Source organism: Passer montanus, unplaced genomic scaffold (genome assembly GCF_014805655.1).
Source record: "Passer montanus isolate IOZ18808 unplaced genomic scaffold, ASM1480565v1 scaffold55, whole genome shotgun sequence".
Lineage (NCBI taxonomy): Eukaryota > Metazoa > Chordata > Aves > Passeriformes > Passeridae > Passer > Passer montanus.
The window spans coordinates 2056925-2082774 of NW_024370485.1; the positions used below are offsets into that span (position 1 = coordinate 2056925).

The following is a 25850-nucleotide window of genomic DNA, read 5'->3' on the forward strand; positions in this document are numbered from 1 at the left end:
CCCATGCCGGGGGCTGCGCTCCACTCTGAGGAGAAACCTTTAGGGGGGTCGCGGCCCCCCCAAACCGAGCCCGTGTGTGCCTGCCCCGCTCGCCGGAGCTGAGGGACGGCGGCTGGGAAGGCGTCGGGAGCGGCGGCGGTTGCGCCTTTAACGGCGGGCGGAGGAGGAGGCGGAGGAGGAGGAGGGCCGGGGCTGCGTTGGGTGACATCAGTGGGTTTGGCTCCGGAGCTCAATGGAAACTGGGTGAGCGCCGGGCTGTGCCGAGCACACGCCGGCTGGAGAGGACGGCGAGCGGGCGGGAGGCGGCAGGCAGCGCCGCGCCGCGCCGAGCCGAGCGAAGGAGGGACGCGCCGGGCACGGCCGCCACCAGCCCTCCCCAATCCTCCGTCATCCTCCCCGCCGCGGCCGCCTGGCCCCCTGACAGCCGGCGGAGCAGCATCCCCACACGGCCCCCTTCCCGTCAGGGTGGGTATGGGGGGCGCCCGCCCTCATCTTGGGGCGCAAACCCCGGGGGAAAGGCGGCCCCTCCGGCTCTTTGTGTGCGCGGAGGGAGGGGGAGGGGGCGGGGGAGGGGAGGGCAGGGCGCGATGCGCCGGGCCGGGGGGGCGCGGGGGACAAAAGCCCCTTTGTGGGGGCGCGGGGAGGGGGTCGCCCCCTCCGCCACCGGCAGATTTTTGGGGGGGGGTCCCCCCTTCTCTCCTTTCTCCGCCTGGCGGGGCCCTGCCTGGCCGCCGGCGGGGCCGGGCGGGGAGGGGGGTGCCGTGTGTTCTCGGCGGGGGTCTGCGGGGGTCCCGGCGGGGGGCCGCCCCCCCGGGGGATTGAGCCCCCCACTCCTTCCGTGCACTGATGCTCCTGGTCTCCCTCCCCGGCCCCCCTCATCGCCGCTTTCGGGGGGAGAAGGGGTGTCTGCGCTTGGGGGACTGTGGGGTCAATGCTTCCTCTTGCGGGGGGCGGTAGGGGCGGGGGTCGATGGCCGAGGCCGGGTGCGAGTGCGGGGACGAGGAGAAGTTCAGCGCCGTTCCCGGGGGTGGCAGCTTTTTGTTACCTACCCGGAAAAATAACAGCCCGGGTACGGCTGTCTTCGCGTAGTGTTTGCCTGTAGGGGGTGGGGGTGTAAGGGACACATTTATTATTATATTTTTTTGTGTGTGCCCCCCTTTTTCTGTTTTCCTGTTGTGGCTATTTCTTCCTCAAATGTAGTTCCAATGCGCTGTGCTTGGGGTTTCTTTTCTCCCCCCATCTTATTTGCTGGTCTCCTTTCTGTAAGTGTCTGAGGGTCTGGAGGGGATTGGTGTTTTGCATTTCAATCAAAATGTATTTTTTCTTTTTTCCTTCACATTTTTAAGCCAGTTCAAATTACTGTTTTCCCAGCCTATCCTTTTTCCCCTTCAAACATCCCCCTCCCAAAAAAAAAAAAAAAAGAAAAAAAAAAGCCGTGTAAAGCCTTAATGGTCTCTGGTAATGGTAGCCCCCACTCCCTACACTTCCACTGAAAGCCGGAGCAGTGCTGGGATCGGCAGCCTCCATTATGCAGCCGTGGGTTTGGTTTTGTATGGCTTTTGCTAGACAGGGCATCTTCTCATTCCCGACCCCCTCGGGTGGGACAGAGGTGTCCCTCCTGTCTCCCAGCCCCTCTTGATGGTCGTGTCCCCCCAGCCTCTCCCCAGATGGTCCCCGCATCGTTGGTAGCCATCGTTGCTGGCACAGCAATGTGATATCAACTCTTATCGTGTGTTTATATAATGGCCTTTGTGCCTGTACGTGGGTATTTTATATTATATAAAAGGGGCTGGTGCAAAATGGTGTGTGTGGGGAAGCAGCGCTGGTGGCTGGATAGTATTATTATTTTTTTGAGGCTGTGTAGTGTTGGATGTTCACGTATGCAAACGCTCATGCAGAGCACACTCTCGCTCTGAGGTTGTATGTGTGTTAATCCCTTATGGAAAACTAAATGGTTTAACTAAATGATTGCCCTGCAGCCCATGGGAATGCTGCCTTGGCTGTGGAGTGCAGGAAGGGTGGCAGGGCTGGGGGGTTAAGGCTGTAGATGGGGGGTGAGAAGGAGGGATGGCTTTTTGAATTCTACATGTATAAATAATACATAGAGGGGTGGTACAAATTTCACATATAAGAATATATATTTTGTGGGTGCAATTTTCTTTCTTGTAACAGTAGACCTGAAGATCAGAAGATAAAGGGCGGAAGCTGTAGATGGTGGTGGGGGTATGTGTGTGAAGTAGAAGCAAATGGGATGGATAGATGTTTGAACTCCTGGAGCAGTTGTTGAGGGGGTGGGATGTGTGTGTCCTGCCCTCTTACCAGGAATCCAGGCTCTTGCTGTCTGGCTGTGCTCAGCCCAGGTTTTCTACTCACACTTGTGTATGTATGTGTGTTGGGGGGGAGATAAGGCAAAATGACAGCTGTGCGAGACCATGATTTTTTTTTACTCCATTATCCTGCTTCCCGCTTCCACCCCCGCGCCCCAGAGCATTTTTTAGATTCCCCTTTGGAGCCTGTTGCTTAATCAGCTACAAGGGCTGCTGTGAGAAACCCTTCTTAACCTGGCTCCTGCCTGTCCCAGAAGGGTGGGTCCGAATTTAGGATTGGGACGGTGGTGTTGCAGAGCAGTCCCTGCTGCATCCCAGTGCGGCGCAGGCCCCACCGGGACCTTTTGCCCAGTCTCTGCCATGTGCTCGGCCCAGCTGGGAGTTGGACTCCAGTGGAAGTGTTTGGGGTTCCCAGGCCTGGCTAAATACTCCATGGAGGAAGGAGGATTGAGAGCTGTCTTCTTGACAGTGGTGTGACGGGTTCCTGGGGACACAGACCTTTGATCGTTTATTGGAGTAGGAGTGTAAGCAAGTCAGATGTATGTTAATGTGGTTATACAGAACAGCAGGCAGCGGATAAAAATCATGTCTGTTTGCTGTGCCCTCACCCAGGTACGCCTGCCTCCTGTTTCAGTTCCCAAGGCTCTGCCTGCATTCCTGGTAGTAAGAAAGTCAGAAATAGCCACAGGGTTTTGTAGACTTCAGATGCACAGAAACCCACATGCATAAGCAAATGCTAGGTGAGGGGAGTCCACCTCTGAGTGTTTTGTGTGTGGTTTCTGGTGACTGGAGCTCTGCTTTCAGGGTTCACAATGTCCCCTGAATGCCTTGATAGGATTATTTCCCTGTACATCTCCGCAGCCCGTCCATTCTTCTTTCTGTAATCCCATCTCCTGGGGCAGGAGAAGCAGCTCTGGGTTTATAGTATGCCCAGAATCCTGTGGCTGGGATTATTTTTTTGTACTTCTGCCTCACAAGGCCATTTCTCCCTTCTTTCCTTCAATGATGCTTCCTTCCCACCAAGCTCCAGCAAGGGAAAGTTCCTCGCTCCCACTTGTGAAAACATGAATCATTCCTCACCTTTCCTGTCCCCAACAGGCTCTGTGTCTGCATTTGGTACGCTAATAATGTGGCATTGCATAAATTAGGACTGTGGCAAATCCCTCTAAAAGGAGACACATTGTCTGTGTCAGGAAGAGATGTGGTTCCTAGAATAAGTTGGTGGCTGTAGAAGAGGCAAGGAAATGGGGGCTGTTAAGATGGGAACTGCTGGAGCTGTGTTTGGCCAAGGTTTTTGCAGCAGAAGTTGAGGTTGGCAGAGAGAACAAAACTGGGGCTGTGGTCCTTCCACCTAGTTGGTTTTCTGTGGAAGGTGAGTAGGCTGACCCTGGGCATGTTGGTGGGGTGTATCAGGTCAAAGGGTTAGCTAATCATCTCAGGTAGGGATGAGGAAAGGCCTGAGCTGCTAAAAACAAACAGCTGGCACACTTAGGTAGGCAGAAGAGTTGGAGAGGCTCAGGTAGACCAAAGGAGGTGGTGATCCCATCAGCCAAAGCATGTGGAGATGAGCAAGTGGTGTTCCTAGCCAGGGTTCAGTTCTTAGCCTGGCAGGGTTCAGTTCAGCCACATGTCTCCTCCCTGTCCCCTGTGCTGGCCCCTGCCTAGCAGAGATGGAGTTGCTTGTTCCTGGCAGTCTGTCTGTCCCTCACAGCCCTTGGGTCCTGTGCTTCACCACCACCGCCGAGGTGTTGGAGTAGGGCTGGGTCAGAGGGAAGCTTCTCACAGGGTTTATTATACCTGACCCTTCTGGTGTCTCACAAGGTCCTTCTGTCCCAGTGCCAGGTACTGTAAGGTACAAGAAGCAGTACCTCTTTATAGTAGTGTGGTGTGATCATGCACTGAAACCTTCTTAGAAGGGGTTTCCTGAACCCCTTCCTAGTTTCTGAGCAAAAAGGTGGGGAAGAGGTTCAGTCATGCTTCATTCTAATAGTGGGAACATGGGAAAAGCATGCTTGAGAGTGTTCTGTTCCTGCAGTGTTTCTTGCTCATGTTGTCCCTGGAAGATCAGGAGATCGGGAGATGTAAAAGCCATGTGAAAAGTGAAGTATTTAAAGATTTAAAACTGCTCAGCCTCTGGGTGAAGTGGGGAGGTCTCTTCTGCAGTCTGACATGATTCACTTCCTGTTTGTGCTCTGACACTGCTCTTTCTGTGCCTCTTTTCTTAGCACGACTGAACCATGGAGCTTCGAGTGGGAAACAAATACCGGCTGGGCCGAAAGATTGGCAGTGGTTCGTAGAAGCCATGTGAAAAGTGAAGTATTTAAAGATTTAAAACTGCTCAGCCTGGGTAAAGTGGGGAGGTCTCTTCTGCAGTCTGACATGATTCACTTCCTGTTTGTGCTCTGACACTGCTCTTTCTGTGCCTCTTTTCTTAGCACGACTGAACCATGGAGCTTCGAGTGGGAAACAAATACCGGCTGGGCCGAAAGATTGGCAGTGGTTCGTTTGGAGACATTTACCTAGGTGAGTGTGAGAGTCTGTCTCAAGGTTGGTTTTCTCAATTGCATAATTGTTTTGGGGTTGTTTTTCTTGCCTGTTGGTATTTGTGGGCACCATGTAAGGTTGGAAGGGGTGGAGAAGAGAAAAAAACTAATGGAATACTGCTAGTGGCTGCTGGCCTTCTCATGGTGAAGAAAGGGGGATGAGCTCAGCTTTGCCTTACCATGTACTGAAGACCCAGTGGTGGCTGATCAGACTGATTTAGATTTGGACTGTTTGGGGCATATTTGTCATACACCCTGTTCCAGCATTCTCACTTCCCTTTCTTGAGCTTGGGTGTGTGTGGGTTTAAACTCTGTTCACAGAGCGTGTGGTGGAAAGGGAGGACATAGCTATTCCTTCAAAGATAGAGGGAATACAGTTTTGGGTAGACTGGTAGTGGAAGAGGTGTCCAGGACCTGTAAGAGTAGGAGGTGTAAAACAGGTCAGAGAACCTGGTCTGGTTGAAGTCCTGGGGCTCAGATCTGTTAGATCTGTAATGGGATTTAGAGTTAATGTCTGGAATGACCTGAGATGGAAGCTCAGTGGACAAAGCCCATGAGGTGCTGGCTTTCCTGTTACCACAGCGGTGACCTGGGTAGAAGTTCTTCCAAGCCAGTGTGCTGATGTGTAGATATGTTCCCTGATGCTTGCCTGCTCGTGTTTTTATTGGCTCAAACCATGTGGGGCCAGAGTGGCGAGACTACCCAGCAGCCTGCTCGATCCCTCCATGAGGGCTGGCATTACCTGTCTCTGGTTCACACCACTACCTGTTCTGCTGTGATCCTGTGGGCCAGCAGAAGGGCTGCCCTCTGCTTTGGTGTCTGCACCCTTTGGGTACTTGCAGGTGGTCATCGTGTGCTCCTTGACTGTTAATTTGTTCAGTTGAGTTGTATTTTGTTTCCCAGCACATCCTCGCTCCTCACTTTTGCTGGTCCTTCAATTTTTCCTAGTTTTTTCATCTGCTGAGCAGCTTGGAGCCAGCACTGCTTTTGAGGTGTGGCATTTCCAGTGCCTGGCAGTGGAGGACTACCCTCGAGTGATCTGTAATGTGATGCCTCTGCATAGGCCGCTTTGGGTCTCCTTGGCTTTCCCCATCACCAGCGCTATCAGGTTACAGAATTGGCCTTAATGCACTGTCAGCTGTATCGTAGGAGAGCTCTTCTAGGATCTCCAGCATCTTCCCATCCCTCCCCAAATCCCTTTCATTGAATACCTCTAGTTCAGATTACATTTTCCTGTGACTGTAAATCACCATCTATTTTCAACCTCTGGTTTTTATCTCCAGTTCCCTCTTGCTTTATTATTCTCTCTTGATTGGTGTTGGCAGCCCCTCTTGATTAAGTGTCCTGTGGGAATCATCAGTAACAGGCTTTGTTGCCACCTTTATCCAGAACATGAACAAAGATGATGAATAATGGATCTGGGATCCCAGTTCCACTGTGTGCTGCCTTTACTGCAGCCTGTTCCTGTGTGCTGCTCCTCTGTGGCCCTGCAACCAGTTAGTGCCTTGGGTGACAGTGCTTTTAATTCTCAGGTGCTGGGATTCAGGGGTGATCACTTGGACACAGCATTTTCCACCTATGCTGGGGCTTGAAGCATTCCAGACCCTCTCTAGGACAGTGTAAATTGTCAGGGTCTTGCTAAACATCTGGGGTACATGTGGGGAGAGAAAGGAGGTACTGAATGAAAGGCCTGATCCTGAATTGCTCTGTACCATGTAGCAGGTCATCCACCTGTGCAAATCAGGTATGAAAAATAGCCCCTGTTGAGGGGTTGTGCCTGCCTTGCCTGTCACGAAACAGAGGAAGCCCAGTGCCCCAGTGTGGTGAGCACAGCAGGATTCAACCAAGTTACTTGAATGCAGTATCAAAGCCCTTGTGATGTTCCTTGAGGTGCAAGCCAGCATGTTTTGAAGCAGTGATAGCGAGACTTCATGGAGCCTGGGTGACTCCCCAGCCTGGAGGGATTGGGCATAGTCTGTGGAGCTGCGTCTGGAGGACGCTTGTGCTCATGCTGTGCTCCCACAGCCTGCTCTGCAGACAGAAGGACTCACTCACGAGGCCTTCTCTCCTGCACCAGGTCCACCCCACAGTTCTCTCCTTTGATAATGGTGTGGACACAGAGCAGGGCTTGTGTGCCTCTGAGGGTTAGTAGGGGCTGTATATCCTCAGCTTTTCTCCTTCAGGGTGTTCTACCTTCACCTGCTCTGTAACCAGTGGGTGCTGCGTGCTGTCCTCCTTGGGGTTTGTTTTAGGTTTTCTGTCTGTCAGAAGGAAATTTGGATTTTTGCATGGATGGACACAAAAGATGGACTGTGTTAATCCTCAGCTGGGTCTTGAAGCACATTCCTTCCATGCCCTACTTTGAGGGGTAGGTGTGCTAGGTGGAGTATTCTCCCCCCATTGGTTTGGGAGGATGGGAAATGAGATCAGGCTGCCCGTGGGCCTTGGCTAGCCCATTTGCCTCTAGAAATGCTTGTTCAGAAGAGCAAAACCCAGTTTGCAGAGGAATTGCCGAGATCTTTAGGCCACTGGAGAGGGAGGTGCTTTGTCAGAGGTGCTGGCCAAGAGGCAGGGCAGGGTTGCTGGACATGTAGGAATCGTTTGGCCGGGATGCACACTGGTGGTGGAGAGGAGCTGGGCAGACAAAGCATGCTGGGACCTGAGCTGGCTGGGGACAGTTCCTGGTGGCAGGCTCCTCCCTTGCTGGGAGGGGAGTGCCTTCCCTTTGTTTCCTGGCTTGTTAACTCTCTCTCGCCCTATCTGCCTTCATCCATCTGTTCCCAGCCCTCCATTCTTCCCTCGGCAGGCTGTGGAGAGGGGCACAGGCGGTGGGGAGTGCGGGGCCTCTGCCTGTTGCCCCCGATGCTCAGGGAGGGCGGTGTTTATTGTATCAGACATGCAGTCAGGATTCCACTCTGAAAAGATCCTGTTCAGCCGGTGACATCCTCTGTCCCCGGGGCCCCGTTTCAAAGAGCTTGTGATGAATGAGTTGAATTCGTGCAGCCCCCACAGCGGAGCGAGACTGGGGGAGGATGTTAGGAATTATCCCCCATCCTACATTCAGTCTCTCGAGTGGCTGAAGCTAGCAGACTCTGCTGTGTTTGTCTGAAACACGGTGCTTTCCAGTCTGTAAAGAGAGCACAGAACTGTTGCTTTTGTACTTGTAGCTTTAAAAAAGATGGTGGTCGAAGCATGGAACAAAGGATCAGAAAGACTCCTGCCCTTAAATTCTCTCCTTGCTTGTGGTGGTCTTGATCTAGGTGGATCTCTAGACAAGAAATAGTACAGGGAGCAACTTGTAGACATGGGGAGATTTGGAGAGGGAACAAGCCTAAAGAGTTCAGACAGTGACCCCCTGAGCAAAAAATAGGTCAGATTGGTCCAGAGAAGGACCACAATAATGATTAGAGGGATGAAGCACCTCTGTTATGAGGAAAGTCTGAGAGAATTGAGATTATTCAGCCTTGGAGAAGAGAAGGCTTTGGGGTGACCTAGTTCCAGCCTTCCTTCCCTGAAGGAAGCCTACAAGAAAGACTGGGAGAGACTTTTTGCAAGGGCACATAGTGATAGGACAGGGGAAATGAATTTAAACTGAAGAAGGTTTAGATGAGATATTAAGAAGAAATTCTTTTCTATGAGAGTGGTGAGAGACTGGAAAAGGTACCCCAGCGAAGTTGTGGATGCCCCATCCCTAGAAGTGTTCAAGGCCAGGGTGGATGGGGCTCTCAGCAACCTGGTCTAGTGAAAGGTGTCCCTCATGGCAGGGGTGTTGGAACTAGGTGATCTTTAAGGTCCCTTCCAACCCAAACCATCCTCTACTTGTGCTCTTCTAGGCCACAGGGTTGTTTCTTCTCTAAGTAACACCTGTGTTTGGGCTATGAAGAGTGTGGGGCTGAAGGCCATCTGAGCATTTGAATTGCATAATCACATTTTGAGAAATCTGAGTCTTCTTGATGCCTGCCCCTGCTTTCCCTTTTCCAGCTTTATGTGCCCACAGATACCACTCCCTGCCTGCAGGCAGCCCAGTCATGGATGTATCTCCATGTTTCTGAACACCCAGCGTAATGTGGGGATGAAAACTCATTCGTGTTTCCATCGTTCATGTTCTGGGAATCAGGTTCATTCAAAATGCTAATGCTGCAAAAAGTCAGAGACTCATCATTGCTTGTGTATCAGAAAATGTCTTGGGAGAGGGAAAAGTTCTCCCTGGGGAGCAGACAAGGGAGCTGCTTTAGAGGATTTAGAGAAGTTTTCACAAAGGCAGGGGAAGAGACAAGGGAAGGAAATGCTCATATGTTTTTTGGATGTTCTGGGTGTTTCCATGCTGAATGAGGGCTGGTGGTTGAACACTAATTCAAAAAGTGGAAGGATTCTAGTCCCTTTTCTTACTCTTCTCCTTGCACCACCTGGTGCTTTTAAGAAGGGTCCTCTGGTAGAGTGAAGGGAATGTACAAACTTGTTTTTCAGGCTGCCGTTTTTTAAGTGGAAAATACCAGCATCTTTTCAAAAGTAAGCATTGGACAAATGTTTCTATCTCTCAGGATGGCTTTCCCCCTTTCCCTTCTCCTGGATCCTTCGCTAAAATCTGTATTAAATTAATCCCATTGCTCCTCCTTCCCCTCCCATAGAGCACCCTAAATAATTCCTCTCCCTCCTTAGTGTTTACAGCCTTCAAATATTTGTAGACTGTTGTCATGTCCCATTCTTCCTCCCCACCCTTCTTAGTTGTATCTCTTGTCTATGTTACATATTTAGCTCTTTTAATCTTCCTTAGTAAATCAATCCCTCTAGGCCCCGATCGTTTTTGTTGCTCTCTTACAAATTCCTAGCAGCTTGACTGTCTCAACCCAGCACTGCAGCATCTAGATCATGTGTTTTTGCTAGCAGGCAGCTCTTGGCTAACTTTGTGTACAAGCCAGAACTCTTCAGCTGGAGATGGATCTCTTTTGAATCCATGGGGAGAAGCAATCCAGTTGTGTGAACATTTCCTTTTCCTTCTTTTCTTTGGTCCCTGGCTGTGGAGGAGGTGTGTGAAAGAGGATAAATGAAGAGATTTATCTGCAGCTTGTCCTTGTGGACTCTTAAAGTCTTATCACAGAGTTCAGGAGGAACAAATTAGCCAGACCTACCAAAACTAGCTATGGGATAGCTGCACAACATCACCTTTGACTCCAGCTCATGTTTGGCATGCATGTTCTGGAGTAGTTTATTTTATGACAGTGTTCATAAGCTGCTTGTGATCAGGGTTGCTCTCTGATTTGTGTTTAAGGGCAATTTCTGATAGTTCCAGATATAGGGAAGGGCTTGTCAGAGTGTGTGAAGCAGGCATGGCGGGGGAGGAGAAAAGCAAGTCTTGAGTGTCATTCCCGTGACCCGTGTACAGATATTCCTTCTTTCCATTTTAGGATGATGTGAAACATCTGGAATCCTTTCAGCTAGTACAAGAAAAGGAGCAGCCTGTTCCTTCTTTGACAGTGCACTTTGGGACCAGAGTGCTGGCTTTTGCAGCTGGCAGCTCAGTTGTTGTTAGAGAGAAGCGTGTGGGGTGGTGGTTTAGTGTCATTGCAAAGTATCTAGCAATATCATCAACAAAGGTGTCCAGGCAGCTTAATTCAGGGCTGGATTCTGCTTATTTCTTCATGCTTCTAATTTGTGATATAACAAATGTTTCCGTGTTGGCAAAAGATAAAGGTATTATTAAAACCCTCAGGACAGGCAGAAGCTGGGGATTTAGAAATTGTCTGTTTTGAGCAGGTTAGTACTGTGGAGAAAACAGAGAGAGCTGGCATGTCGGTAATGTCTCCTCCTGAACTAATTGGCTGTGTTGAAATTATCTAACTGAGGTAACCAGTAATTTTTCTGGGGAAGAGATACTCCGTATCACTGCCTGAGGGCTGCTTGGGTTCAGGGGCTAGGTTTAAGATCAGAGGAAGCTACAACTTCTACTCGGTTTAGGTAGTGTTGGTATGTGTAGATTGACCTTCCAAAGTCTGTCACTTTTTGAGATAACAAGGCAGTTCATGTGTAGGATTGTTGTTCTAAACTAACTTCAGGATCAGACCAAGTTTTCCTATTAATGTGCCTCTCTCTGGGCTTACATTTACAAATGGTAGTGCTGGAAACTGTATGAAATTGAAGTGGCTGAATCTCATTTCTGTCATAGAGAATAAATTTCAGGGCAAATCTTAAGGTCTTGGCATCTTTACAGACCTTGTTAGAAGTGTTTAACTTCAGTAGAAGCTTGTGCAATCTTCATTTCACTCTCATTCCTATGCAGGAGCCAATATTGCAACTGGTGAAGAGGTGGCCATCAAACTGGAATGTGTCAAAACCAAGCATCCCCAGCTCCACATTGAAAGCAAGTTCTACAAGATGATGCAGGGAGGAGGTGAGATGGGAAGGAAAGGATGGGGCCGGGGGAGTGGTTGGGGAAGGGGAAATTATTCTGGAAGGCTTTAGAAAAAAAATGATTTGGTGTTACACATGATCTTCCCAGCAGGGGATTTGACATCTATTCTCTCTGTTCCCTGGGCTTAATCTTTTTCTTTCCCCAGTGGGTATCCCCTCCATTAAGTGGTGTGGAGCAGAGGGGGACTACAATGTGATGGTGATGGAACTCTTGGGGCCCAGCCTGGAAGATCTCTTCAACTTCTGTTCCCGCAAATTTAGTCTCAAGACAGTTCTGCTGCTGGCAGACCAGATGGTAAGTTTCCTCTGAAGCATTTGTGCCTACTCTCCTTTTCCATGCCTTTTCCCCCCACACATTCCTCTCCCATTCCCTCTGCTTGAGAACTGCTGTATCTGAGGCTTTCTTAGCACAAGTGGCTGCCAGCTTTCTATTTCTTGATGAAGTTGGGGGCCTGGAACCTAGGCACTGGTGGCATTTCCTTATTTCCATCCCTCTTTCCTTTGCCTGCTGCTTGCCTCATGTTAGTGGTGCACACATAGATACCTTTGCCTGCCTGATGAATTATTGGCACCTATGTTAATTCCACTGCTCATGCCCTGGGTTCACTGTTCATGCCATTAGCTCTTCTGGACAGACCCATTCCTTTCCTGGCCCAGCTAAGTTCAAAAGCTGGCAGCTGTCAATGCTGAAGCTCAAAATTTTAGTCCTTATAGACTTGCTTCCCATCTTTCCTTGTGATGTTAATGGTGGCCTTCCCAGAATGAGGACTGGGCTGGTGTGCAGGGTTAAAGTCCATCTCCAGATCCTGCAGTCCAGAGGGTGTCATTTCGTTGGCTGTCATCACTGATACTCAATGCAAAGTGTCCTTTTCTTGCTCTGAAGGGCCAGTATCTTGGACAGGGCACTATTTTTAACAGATGCAGTTAAAATAAGTTTATTTCTTGCTTGTCTCACTATTTATTTATTTATTTATCTATCTATCCCTCCTCCAGATCAGTCGTATTGAGTACATTCATTCCAAGAACTTCATCCATCGGGATGTGAAGCCAGACAACTTCCTTATGGGCCTTGGCAAAAAGGGCAACCTAGTATACATCATTGATTTTGGTTTGGCCAAGAAGTACCGAGACGCCCGGACCCACCAGCACATCCCTTACCGGGAAAACAAGAATCTGACTGGCACAGCCCGTTACGCCTCTATCAACACCCACCTGGGAATTGGTGAGCCTGCTTGCTGCTGCCTCTCAGTGGGGCTTTCCAGGGGAGCTTGTATGTCCCCAGAAGGAAGGGGTTGGGTTTTTTGCCTTGAGATGGTGAGCAAATAACTTAAATGCTCACCTGTGTTACTTGTGCTGCTGTGGTGGTACTCGGAGCTCCTGAAGACAGAAATCGTCTCCTGATCTCTGTGTGTGCACTGCTCAGTGCAGGGGCCCTGTTGAGCATCAAGGCTGTGACCTCCCTGACTCTGCTCCTGCTAGATCTGCCTTTGCACAATTTTTGCAGGCTGATTAGATGTGTACAGGAGACATTCACAAGCACTGAGCCTTTAGGAATATGTGCAGTTGAAACCTGTCTTTTTGACTCCTGAGTGCCTTCATCAGTGATTATTCTGTAGCTGTCAGAGCTGGAAGATAGAGGCCCGCTGCAGTATAGTGTTACCAGCCACTGAGGATGGGGATGTGCTGGAAAATGTGCAAGAAGTGACATGAGGGGAGGCTTCCAGCTGCCTGGACACCCCTGTTCTGTGACTGAGGAGGCTGTCACGGCCTTAAAAATACAGATGTGTCTGTGAACTGCACTAACCCAGTGAGGCCAGTTCAGGGAAGTAGGGCTCTGCCCTTAATGTGTGTGGTTAGTACTGAAGGGATGAAACTAGGCAGGAAAAGAGTGCTGAGTGCTCAGCCAGGTCTTACACTGGTGATGACCATCATCCCGGGTTTTGTAAAAAACTTGTGCAGGTTGGTACCCACCACGCTTAAACCTCCTGAAGTCACCCAAACTCTTGTCCTGGGAGTCAGCCCCTGGTGGCTGTGAGGAACATAGTTGAAAACCTCTTGCAGTTTTCTCTTCTGTTCTCTGCCCAAAAGCATTTGACCTCCTTTCTCTCCTAAATGTGAGCTAAACTTTGTTCACAGTGTGAGGCTTCCTTAGTTACTGTAGGGTCCATTTGGAGTAGGCTGCTCCAGGTTCTGATATTGACTGACATCTCTTAAGGAGCAGAAACACTGAAGCTGTCTTGCCTGTTGGACCCAGGGAAGTATCTGCTGTGCTTGCAGATTGTTTATATCTCTGGGAGGCCCTTCTTCTCAAGTGTATAACCTAACCTGGGAATTTGAAAATCAGAGCAAGGCACTCAAACTTTTTAAACTAACAGCTTTCACAGGACTTCATGTCCCCATTCTTCCTGCATTCTCCCCTCTTGCAGATATTTCTCAGATATCTGAAGCCAATATTAGCCTGCAGAAAACAGTTTTTCCCACTGTCTTCCTTGCTTATTACTATATAACTTGAGATGGAGAATGCTTTATTTATATCAAAATGGGGAGTGTTGTGTGTGGAGAGTGGGCTGTAATCTCCTGACCTCTTCCATGTTATAAAAATAGTTCTTGTAGAGCTTTCTGAGTCGGCCTTCTGTATTTTGGCTTGACCTGCATATATATAACTGACTCTCCATTGAATTCTCAGTCAAGATTTCTACAGCCATGGTAACTGCTACAGGGAGACATGCACGAAATAATTCTCACTACCATGTCTGTCAATTCTTTTGTGTGCGCCTGCTCTGCCTGAACTGATCACGAGAGGCTAAATGTCTGCTTGTGGCTTTTGAACAACTTCATTATTCATTCCACCCCAACTTAGCCCTTTACTACTGGTGCTTGGCTTGTGTGTCAGGATGAGCAAACAGTGTCTAAACAGTAATCCAAGGGCAAATTGCATATGCCATGGGTCTGAGTGCAGCCGCCGCTCTCCGTGCCCTTTGATTGGGGAGAGTCTGGGTGTGAGTTGCTCTGCGCAACAAGTCTCGGGTGTATTATCTCCACGTTGCCCATAGTTGCCCTGAACGGCATAAAGGTTACATGACTTGCCTGGAGGAAAGGGGGTGGGGGTGTTTGGGTTTCAGCTGGAGTTCCTGTTTCTCAAGACCTTGCCACAGGGTATATGACAGAGATATTTGTGAGTTAGCAGCATTGCCATGGGAACCATCACTGGTTTTTTTTGACTTTTCAGAGACTAAATTCTCTGTCTTAATGTTACGTTAATGTGGTCTAGGGAGAGGGAAGGAACCAGGTGCCGGGGTATTTGTGTGACAGGAATAGCAAATGAATAAATGCCTTTATTTGAATTTGCAAGCTAAGGGTTGGGCATTCCGATGTCTGGAGGAAACACATTCTTTTCCCAGTGACTGGGGAAAAAAGTAGGAGGCAAAATTGGGGAGGGTTCCACAGCTGGAGACTTGCTGTTTGGGGAGTCATTGGACTGTGCAGGCTTCAGTTCACGCATTCCAGTCAATTTTCACATGCTCTAGGGATGAGAGTCCCTTGCACCCACTGTAGCCTGTAACGTCTGAAATAGATGCCCGGGGTGCCCATGAGACAGTCTTGGAAGAAGCTTGATGGTCTCTGTCTGGGTGACAGAAGGGGTGGGGGGGCAGTGCCTTCCCAAATGAATGTCCTAGATGGCATTGGTGTAGGCTGTGCAGATCACAAGTCCTCCTGCTCATCCTGCCCTCTGTCACCCATTCCAGATTCTTGTGTGTTTTTAAAGGCTTGTTGCCATGCAGTGGGGAGAGAAAGGGGAACTCTAGTCCAGTATGTGCAAGATCAGATCTGAGTATGTAATCAGGAAAACATTGCTTGGTTAAGCCTGGCTGCAGCTGGGCTGGCTCTGGGGAAGACAGCTGATTTCTATGGAGTTCTTCATGGCAGCAGCATCACTTCGGTAGGATCAGAGTGGAGGAAAACACTCTTTGGATGGGGGATCAGGAGACAGTTTAGGCTGTAAAGAAACATGTTTTGTCACAAGCTTTGTGTCCAAGGCAGCCAGTCCTCAGTCTTTACCCAAGCATGTCTTGTCCTGTCCTGCCACTCACCCCTGACTTGGCTTCTGAGGACCCTGCTTTGGGAAGGGAGTGGAGGTGTGGGCTGGCTGGGAACCTCGCTGGGGGTAGGAGGGAACTGGCAGGAGACTGCTTGCAGAGTGGGTTGGGTTTGGGAGGTCATGTTGGGGTGTGTGGGAAGGCAGCCTTGTGTTTTCTATTGGAAGGGCTTTTGGGAAGGAGGGAGTGTCTTAGGGAAAAGACGTTTTTTCATAAAATTTGCTTTCAAAAAAAAACCCCATTGTAGGAGAGCTGAGATGAAATGGAGAGAGGAAGTATGGTGTGGTATCACAGGTCATGACTATAATCCTGCTTCTGGACTGACTTGCTCAGCAGATGCATTCACGTCACTTGTATTTTTCTTTATCTTTTCAAACTCGAGAGTGAGATCTTACTTGTTTCCTGCAGCCCAGGGTTGCTGTGAGTGTTAGTCACTGATTGTCAGGTTTCTAAAAGTGGAAAGTAGTAACACTAAATAATGTTTCCTTGGTGTGTAGAGATAAAGTTTTATTTCTAGCTCTTTACTCTTTAATGTTATTTAGTATCCTGACTCTGTAAAAAAAGTAATTAAATATTGGAAGATGCATAACAGTAGCTGAAGATGAAACAAAGAAACAGGATGTAGGAACTGTTGTCCTTTACCCTCCTCCAAGGTTTAGTTCAGGATCTCATACTAGGGTTACAGGAAACAGACTGCTACAATGTTTTGAGCTAGGTGCTCAACTGTGACCCCTGATGTTGGTGCTTCAGGCTCATCGCAGGTGTGAGTCTCACTGAAGTTGTTTGAGTGGGCTAAGGTGACCACGTATATGTGAGGTGCTAAACACCAGGAGTGCAGGGCTGTCAAACATTTATAGTTCAGCATTTTAATAATTGGGTGCTGTGCTTGCAATTGTTTTTCCTTGATCACATTGCTGTGTTAAGACACAGTTAACGTGTGTTTGCACGCACGTAATGGATACTAGGTAGCTTCCCAATTTGGTTTTTAACCTCTCATTGCCTTCAGTGAGGGCTCATAGCATCCCCCACTGACTTCAGGCTCCTTAATCTCAAGTCTCTAATTCTGGCCTTCCCTAAAGTGCTAGGACCATGATCTGTTTGCAGAATGTATCCCATTCTGAATGGCATTGGTGGCTGTGCTCAAAAGTGCTGTGCTTCACACAAGTGGAGGTGTGTTATTCAGCCTGCCCTAAGCAGTTTGGAGTTCAATCAGGATTTTGGAGGCGACATCCTGATTTATTCCTGAAAAGCTGATTTGCTTGTTTAGTAGGTTTCTCTGGTTCCTGCCCTGCCTTTCCCTACTCCTCTGAGGGGAACCACCACGCTCTAGTCAAGAAGCCGCAGCTAGAGGTGTTAAAGCTACAGCATGGATAAGTCAAGGGCTGGCAAGACTGCAGGACTGAGGTTATCCTTGTGTCCTGTGCTTTCAAGCCCTGGGTGTGTGTTCTGACTCCATTTCCACATGCCTCCTGTCTGAGGATGTAGGTCATTAGCCAATATTGTTTAGTTTTGTTTATTTGATATGCATGGTGAGTAATCGCAGCCCTCTGACAGTACACGTATCCCAACCTTAGGCTAAATGCAAAACTGGGTTTCTTTCTGTCATAGCATCTAAGTATCTCCAGACAGTCATGTAATTATCTTTGGCAGTAGCCTGATAAGATTAGGAAGTATTAGCCCCTTTAAAGTGGGCAACTTGAGACAGTAAGTTAGTGAGGTCAAAAAATGCTGTAATTTCTGCATGCTCAAAGATGTTCTGGAAATCTGCAGGGCTGTTTTCTCCTCTACCATCCTGAAATGTGGCATTTTTGTGGTGTTTCATGTGCTTTGACCCAAATGATCTCTCCTATCAGTTATGGAGTGATGAGACCCTCCTATCCTTCTGCAACCACAGTACTTTTTTTTCCCCCTCAACTTTTTTAACTTGCCAAGCCCTCTGTTCTCAAAACAACTAGGAGGTTGTGAGAGAGATTCGCAAGGAAGAAGGAGCCTTGTGACCCACATCTGGTCTTGTTACATGAGGATATGTGTATCTGTGACCTGCTACAGCTCCTCTTTTGTCCTGATTCAGCTCAGCTAACAGAGGAAAGGAGTAGCTGTAGTGATCTACTGGCCTTTGAATAGGGCAGGCATATATCTGATACTGACACTCACAGACTAGTATATTATCTGCAGCATTTTCCAGAATGTGGCACTGAATCCAGCAAAATGTGCTATAGTAAATTAATCTAATAGATGGAGCTTGTTAGTCTTTCCTCTATCCCTGTGCTCTCCCTTAAGCCATATTTTGCTTGCTTGTTATCTGTGTCAGTTGTTCTTCTGGAGATGTAAAGTACTTTCTCCAAAGTGTTTATTTTATTTGGGAGGGAAGCAAGAACAAGACAATCTTGGCAAGATTTATAGATGAATTTGCAAGCAGTGTTGGAGGAGTTGGGAGGAGTTAACCAGGCAATATTTGCAGTTGTTGAGATTCTGCATCAAATTGTTCTTGAGTTAGCTTGAAACTTTAAAGTGGCTTGGCTATTCCAGAGAACAAAGTCAATGCAAAATGTCGGGGGGGTTTTTGTGAGCCAGTTTCTTTTATTTTATAAGTAAACATCTAAAGATGGGTCCTTCCAATGGCATCTTAAGGGTAACCCTTGGTCCAAGTAGAGTTGTTAGTGATGCCAGTCATTCCTCATTTGGAGGGGAATTTTGTCTTCAAAGTATGCCCCTTTCCTTCACAGCTTAAAAAATGTGACCAAGCTGGAAAGACATCTTTGCACATTACACGTTAGGCTTCTACTATCAACAAAGTTGTTTACTACAAGAAGGGGTCCCTAGTTCCTTGTTTCTGCCCTGCTTAAAAACTATCAGCAGTTTAGTTAGAAGATGTGTTTGAAAGGGCTGTGTTGGACTTACCTCTGTTAGCTTTGTCTGTCTGTGACTACCTCTGTCATGACTAATCCCTGGACTGAAGAATCATCTTGGGTGGAGAAGTGTAGGTGCCCTTCCTCTGAGACTGGGAAGAGCAAAGTAGGCAGGGTTGGTGCAGCAGTTCTTGAGATGTGAAATTCTTGTGTGTATTAAGGCTTGTCCAAATGAGGAGGTAGTCAGAGTCATTAGTTATGAAATGGGTTGGGCTGTATGGGGAGAGGAACACCTTAACTCTTGTAGTATGACCATCATCACAGGAATTTGCTATGGAATGTCTTCTACAAGTTTGACTATCTATAGGAATCTACCAGAAAAGTGAGAGGGTTGGTTGTTCCATGCAGTGTTCACCTCCAAAGCTATGTGATTGCCAAAGCAGGTTTGCTTGCTGCTCACTCCTTGCCCCTTTGTAACTTCTCACAGAACAAAGTCGCCGTGATGACCTGGAGAGCCTGGGTTATGTGCTCATGTATTTCAACCTGGGCTCGCTGCCCTGGCAGGGCCTCAAGGCTGCCACCAAGCGCCAAAAGTACGAGAGGATCAGCGAGAAAAAGATGTCAACACCCATCGAGGTGCTCTGCAAAGGGTACCCTTGTAAGTGCTCTCATCTTGATGGCTGTCTTGTCTGCTGCTTGGCTTGTTCACCTGCTGAAACCCCCTGGAATCCTGGTTCCTAAAGGGCAGTGCCCAGTAACCCGAGCAGGATGTGCTGCTGACACGGGTGATGAGAAGGATAACAGAGCAGTTGTGGTACAGTTTGGGTTCAGAAGTGGGAAACATGTTTTTGTAGACAGTCAAACCTGACATGAGTAAGGGCATGAGAGTGCTGAGAGGGGAGGTCTTCAGGACCCAGTGAGCATTTTAAAGGGGGGTGGGCATTGAGCTGAGAAGCTATGCTGATGATGCTGAAATTTTACTGATTAATGAGGAGTTCCAGGAATTACCCAGCCATAAAGTGGCAAATGCAGTTCTTTGTAGGTAAACGTGGAGTAATGTATGTGAGAACAGAGAGAAGTATTGGAGCTCAGGTCATGTGCACAACAGTAGGCTCTGGCTGACCAGTGCCACTCACCAATGAGCTGTTGGAGTTACAGTCGATGGTTCTGTGAAAACATCAGATTTGTGCTTGGTGCCTGCTGGGGAAAGGGAGTGTTAGGAATCACTAGGAAAGAATCCCAAACAGTGGACAGTGTGTATACACCCATGGCCACCTTGCATGCACTGTGCAAGTCTGGTCCATCCCACAGTTTCACAAAGGATATGGTATCACTGAGGAAAGGGCCAAAAGCGTGACCAGAGGTGAGTGGATTTCTGCCCAAGTAATGAGTCTGCTGGAAAAAGAGGTGGATAAGGAGATGATAGAAGTCTACTCTCTGGCTATGCCTACAGAAGTTTGGATGGGAACTGATTATTTGGTGGCCCCAGTTCTTATACTGAAGAGAAAAAATGCTGGTTTCTGCCAGCTTCAAAACAAAAGGATGTGGTTCTTCACACAGCCAGTGTGGAGATCTGTGGAACTCCTTCCCAGAAGATGTTGTGGATACTTAAATCTTACAGGAGTTCGAGGAGAGACGGGACAAGTACGTGGAAGAGAGATCCTGTGTGGATTACTAAATAGTTAGGAACTACATCCAGATCAGGAGGTTCCTGGAACTGAAAGTAGGTGCTGGGCTAATGTTAGAGGAAGTGTCAGACATGTCTTCCCCACCCTTTCTCGTCTCATATACTTCTGACCACTGTGTACAGCAGGCTACTGAGCTAGGAGGACTTCTGTTCCGAGTTGAACTTCCCAAAACTCGTCTCCAGCTCTTTTTTAGGTCTGCATTCCTACTGTCCTTCAGCGGGCACTGTGACTTGCTAGATGTTGCTTGGAGAAGCTGACAGAAAAAGATGCATAACATTTTCTCTGGTAAAAAGAGAGTTGGGGTCCTTTTGGTGCCCAAAGCACTGCCACCAGCAGGCTCAGTCTGTGTTGCACAGCTCTGTGTTTGTGCTGTCCTAGTCCAGCATGCCACTGTCAAAAGGCTGCAGCGGCTCCATGGTGGGAGCAGGGAGGTTGGATGGCAAACCACAGGCATCAGCTGTTCTCTGCTCTCTGCAGCTGAGTTCTCGACATACCTCAACTTCTGCCGTTCACTGAGGTTTGATGATAAACCTGACTACTCGTACCTGCGGCAACTCTTCCGCAACCTCTTCCACCGCCAAGGCTTCTCCTATGACTACGTCTTTGACTGGAACATGCTTAAATTTGTGAGTGTGTTTGGCAAAAGGGCTGGACCAGGGTTGGTTTGTATCATGGAGATGGGGGAGGAAGGTTGGAATCTGCCTGCTGTCTGTGCTTAGCCCTGGTGAACAGCCTGAGCAAAGGGACCAGGTAGAGTGAAAAAGAGGCAGAGTTTCGTGCATAACAAACTGGGGGTATAGTTACTGTTGTATTAGTCAGTGTGTCTGATGGAGCACTTGTGTCAGTAGATCTATAGCTAGAGGTGGGTAGAGATAATTTTTCAGGAGAGAGCTCTGTTTGGAGCTGGGACACAGATGTGGATTGCAATAACAGCTGTAGTTCATATGCTTTCTTATCTGTTTCATTTTGGAATAGAATGAGGTCCTTTCTTGGGGCAGTGGAAGGTGGTGGGGGGAGTTTTGGGGATGGAGCTCCACTTCCTTGGCATGATGGAGCACCACGTGTTTTCTGTCCGGGGCTGCTGCGGTCTCTCCTGGCTGACAGCTGTGTGTGGCGTGGGGGTTTCTCTACTCAGGGAGCAGCCCGGAACCCTGAGGATATGGATCGGGAGCGGCGAGAGCACGAGCGGGAGGAGAGGATGGGGCAACTCCGAGGGTCAGCCACGCGAGCTCTGCCCCCCGGCCCGCCCGCCGGAGCCACTGCCAACCGTCTTCGCAATGTCACCGAGCCCATGGCCTCCACGCCCACCTCCCGAATCCAGCAGTCCGGTGAGGCGGGTGGGAGAGCCGCCGGCGGGCGCCACGCCTGTTGTTGGCTGGCAACCAAAGCTATTGACTGATATTCTTGTCTCGACATTTCTCTGCCCCAACAGGCAACACGTCCCCCAGAGCAATCTCAAGAGTGGACAGGGAGCGGAAGGTCAGCATGAGGTTACACCGAGGAGCTCCTGCCAACGTCTCCTCATCTGACCTCACAGGGCGGCAAGAAGTGTCACGGATTTCAGCATCACAGGTGAGTTCCTGCTGCAGTGTTCCTGGCCTTGGCTTGGATGTCCCAGAAACTCTACAGGCCCCAAAGTAGTTTTTGCCTGACTTGCTGGAGCTGACATGAGCTGCAAGCTTCTGGTGTGGTGAGGGGAGTGGTACCAAGTTACACCCTTGCTCTTCTGTTATGTATTTTCTGGAGGCCATGCTGAGTACTGCCATTTTAGCTCTCTGCTTTGCTCAGAGTAAGCCGTCATTGTGCTGTCTTCTAGACCACAGAGGTTTGGAAAAGCACAGCAGTAAACTCTTAAGAGTGAGGTTGGTTTCTGAGAGAAACATGCAGTCTCTCTGTTTTGGTGCCTTTTTTGCTTTTCTTTTTCCTCTCCGGCCCTTAGCAAAACACTTCCTTTTCTTTTGTAGACAAGTGTGCCATTTGATCACCTTGGGAAGTGAGGAGCAATTGCCACTGGACCAGTGTTTGCTTAGGTGAGCCTGTACTCATGCCTGGGAACCCCTGAGGAGGGAAATGCTGGGAAAAAAAGCCTTAAGACTTTATGTTGTTGTGGGGGATTGGTATATTTCCTTTCCTTTCACCTTACTTTGAGATGTCTTTTGGCTTCAGAGGGAAGAATAAGGTTGGCTGCCAAAACTTTGAGAGAACAGATTGTCTTGGTTGTAAAGGTAGCTTCCAGTTCTCTAAGAGGATTGGAAGGGTGGAGAAGGTGCTGAGCTGGGGAGCCATTTTGTTAATTCCTCATGAATGCTTTTCTGGCAGTGTGACAGTGTTGGGGTGGAGGGTGCTGAGCAGGTAATCAAGTATGCAAGACTTTGTACAGCTACTGAGTGCCTCTTGTAGAGGAAATGACAGTAGCTGGGCAAGGTAACTCTGAGGGGAGGCAGGAGTGTAGAAGAAATGGCTGAATTGATTTGTTACACTCCAGCTGGCAATGGAAGTGCTGGAAAGAGCCTTTACTCCTAACATCTCTTGCCTTTTTCTCTCTTTTAAATTCTCTTTTTAGTGTCTTCACTGTATTTTTCTTTTACAAAACAAAAAAACCTAAAAAACAAACAAAAACCTTAAAAAAGAAAAGACAAAAAAAAAACCAAACAAAAAAAAAACAAACAAAAACCTTAAAAGAGAAAAGACAAAAAAAAAACAAACAAAAAAAAAACCCAACAGAATTTCTTTTTGCCAACGATGAGGAGTCGAGCTGTGCCCCTGCGCTGGTGTGAGCCGTTTCCAGAGGGCCACCTGTCCCTGGCGTGAGCGCCTCCGAGGAGCTGTCGACGACGTGGGAGCCGTGTGGCAACACCTGCGCTGCTCCCCAGCCCCTCTCGCTGCCCCCACGGCCACCCTCAGTTCCCTCTCCTGACTCTCTGCTCCTGCTTTTGATTTCTCTCTTTTTCCTTCTTCCTTCTTCTTGGCTATCCTCTCCTGCTTTAATTTTTCTTTTAAATATTGTTTTTGAATCATATGGTTTCTAGCCGTATAAATTTAAACTTTGCTCTCCGTTTTTTCTGAGGGCAGGGGTTGGTGGTGGGTGGGTGAGGTATTTTTTTGGTCTTTTTTGTTTTGTTCTTTTCAGGAGCCTTGTGGGCCAGGAGGGAATCAGATTCCAGCCACACTTGATGGTAGAAGTCTGATTTTTATTATTATAACAGAATTTATTTTCTCAAGCATTAAACACATTTTAAGCTGTGAGGGGGAATTGTGGCAACAGCCTAATCATTGACTCGGGCTTCCTTTCCTTGGGTGGCTTCTCCGCGGTTTCTTTTTTGGCTGTTGGGAGAAGTGCCAGCCTTCCCTGATCCAAGTGGTCCTCACACACCGAGGGATCTCTTTGGAGAGGCACCTGGTCCCACAGAGGATGGGATTGTTGGAGCTGACATACAGGGAGAAATATACTTCTCATCCCTGCAGTGGGGTCTTTTTTTTTTCGTCTGGCTGTGCGTGTTTTTCTATTTTTATTTTTTAATTAAAACTTGTTTTAATTCCTGCGGAGAGAGTGTGGGACTTGAGGAGAAGAGAGGGGCGCACAGAAACTGGAGTTTGGAGTTCTTTCAGAGCGATGGTTCTTGCTCTCTCCTCATGCAACCCCAAGTAAGATCCACCAATACATGCACAATCCCCTCCTGCCCTCTCCCACCCGTCTCCCCCCCCTTTTCCCCCCCCCACTTTAGTTGTTTTTTAATATAATTTAGGAATACTCAAGCTGCTTTGTGGCACTTGGGGCTTTGAAACACAATGATCACCACTGCGACCTATGGCCTGTAGCAGACACACTGTCACTGTAGTGTGGAGCCGATGGGTTGTTGGCAGGGCGGGGAGGGTGGGGTTAGTCTTTGTTTTGTTTGTTTTTACCCTTTCTATTTAACACTTTATTTTTCCTCCCTGTTTTTTTCCTAATTTATTTACCCCTCTTACTGTCTCTCTCTTTTTTTTAATTAAAGAGCAAAACTTTTTATTACTTTGTAATTTAAAAAAACAAAAAAAAACCTGAAGAACTTTGGGGGGGATTTTGTACTTTTTTCCTGTGTAAATATTGGACTTTTTTGAGCTTTATCGTGGTTGTTAATTTGAAGTAATAAAGTAGAAAATGATAAAGTGATGCCAGCATCTGTCATTTCTTCCTTTAATGGCCCTGGCATCTTTGCTGGGAGTCACATCTTACACACAGGAGGCATGGTCTTGCAGCTGAACCTGTTTCTGAATTCCAGGAACAAGTTTGATCAGAATTACTGGAAAAAAAGGGCACAGGACTGGAGCGCCTAAAAATAAACCTGAGCTGATCTCTGCAGTTGCAGCCTTGGAACAGGCGAGAGTTACGTGAAATCTGATTCAGGATCTCTCGGTTCCTGGATCTGAGCCTCTGGCATCCCGTGTGTCTGGCCTTGAGGAGAAAGGGATGGGCTTTTCCATGCTGCTGGCTTTGGGTGTGTGCTGGCTTTGACAGAGGTGGACCCTGGATTTTGTGATTTTTGTTTTCTTCAAGCTCAAGTCCTGAAGGAGAGGGGTGCAGAGCACTTGACAACAGCACGGTTCCTGATGCAGACAGACTGAACGCTCTGTGGAGTGGCACCTGCTGCTTTGGTGTCTGCTTTTGGTGGTGTGGTTTGTTTGGGTTTCTCCTCCTTTGGTTGTCTGACCAGTCTGGCAGTAAAATACTGAATTTTAATACTGATTTATTTCTAAATTGCTGCTCCTATAGTTACACATCCCTGCATTATTCCGATGAGAGGCCTGTTTCTTCCGGGCTCTGTCAAACCCTTGAAACTTATTTTCAGAAACACCTGCTGGGAATAAATTATGGATCTTGGTGACTTTGCAAGTTCTTTCCAAGCCTGTTCTCTGCCAGCTGGCCGGGAAGAGCTGTTCCTTTGTTTCCCTGCTGCATGGGTCTTCCAGCTCCAGGGATGAGTGTAGGAGGGATGGGAAGAGGAAGGGGAATGGGAACTGCCCAGGGCTATGGGGTATTCTGTGGTTACCTCTATCCTGCATTTCCCCTGCCTCCATTTTGCGTGTGAAACTGGACTTTTTCCATTGTAAATCCTGTTTTCTGTGAGAAAGGTTTCCTGTGTGTAGGGCTACACTGCCCTCCCGGCAGCGTGGTGGAGGCAGCAGAGCCGTGCTCTGGCAGGCTCCAGGAGCTCTGGGGGTGTGTGGGGCAGGAGTTCTGCCCTGGGACAGAACGGGAACGCGCTGCCATTTCGGGGCACCTGTGGTAGCAGCTCCATCTCTGTTTCAAGATGGGCAAGGGCCCTTCCAATGCAGCGGGAGAAAAGGAGAAAATCATCAACCCTATCGCGGGCAGGACGTTGCCTCCTTTTGCTAACACAGTGCTATTAAACGTTCTAGGGTGTGGTGCGTTTGCTTTCTTTCTTCCTTCGGCTTTTGTGCTTCTGGTTTTTTGGTTTGGTTTTTTTTTTTAGACTCAGAGTGCCTTGTTCAGACTTGAGTAGAGGCACGGCTTTGCTTTCCAACACCTCTCCGCGTTTCTTTCACGCGGGGTTTGGGGCGCTGAGGCCGGATGGAAATCAGCCTGGGGCGGCTCCTCCTGAGGCCGGTGCTGCCTGTGGCCGGGCTGGCGAGGAGAGCCGCCGGCCCGCCCGTGTGCCCGGCCCCGGGAAGCGCGGCCCCTTCCCGGCGCTGCGGAAAGGCGCCGCGTCCCCCGCGCCCGGCGGCGCTGCCCCTTTAAGAGCCGAGCGGTGACGTCACCCTGCTCCCCTCCCTGGCTGGCAGCGGCCGGTGCTGTGCGCAGGCGCGGAGGGAGGGCCGGGCCGGGCCCGGCGTCGCCATGGGCTCCTGAGGCCTCCGCGGGGCCGCGCGGGGGTGGCTCGTTGAGGTGCCCACGAACTCGCCTTGCGCCCCGCGCCGGCCGCTGTGGCCGCTGCTC

General features: G+C 48.9%; 1 protein-coding gene across 3 annotated transcripts; it reads left to right on the top strand.

Annotated features, from left to right (window-relative positions):
- Positions 1-208: 208 nt before the first annotated feature.
- CSNK1E (casein kinase 1 epsilon) lies at positions 209-24065 on the top strand. 3 transcript variants are annotated; one of them, XM_039725420.1, is made up of 11 exons: positions 209-465; positions 4763-4850; positions 11148-11258; positions 11425-11573; positions 12272-12500; positions 18712-18882; positions 20390-20538; positions 21048-21240; positions 21345-21484; positions 21877-21942; positions 22637-24065. In XM_039725420.1, the coding sequence occupies exons 2-10, from the start codon at positions 4775-4777 to the stop codon at positions 21907-21909; spliced, it is 1251 nt and encodes a 416-aa protein (XP_039581354.1). In that variant the 5' UTR covers positions 209-465; positions 4763-4774; the 3' UTR covers positions 21910-21942; positions 22637-24065. The 3 variants fall into 3 exon arrangements, with proteins under 3 accessions (XP_039581354.1, XP_039581355.1, XP_039581353.1); XM_039725421.1 differs by having other exon boundaries at positions 22660-24065; XM_039725419.1 differs by lacking the exon at positions 22637-24065 and adding an exon at positions 22476-22537.
- The last annotated feature ends 1785 nt before the right edge of the window (positions 24066-25850 follow it).

Bases quoted from the DNA above. Each gene is read 5' to 3' on its own strand.
- CSNK1E (XM_039725420.1), top strand. From the start codon at position 4,775: ATGGAGCTTCGAGTGGGAAACAAATACCGGCTGGGCCGAAAGATTGGC. The intron at 12,501-18,711 runs GTGAGCCTGCTT...AACTTCTCACAG, and splicing joins CAACACCCACCTGGGAATTG to AACAAAGTCGCCGTGATGAC. The intron at 21,241-21,344 runs GTGAGGCGGGTG...CTGCCCCAACAG, and splicing joins CTCCCGAATCCAGCAGTCCG to GCAACACGTCCCCCAGAGCA.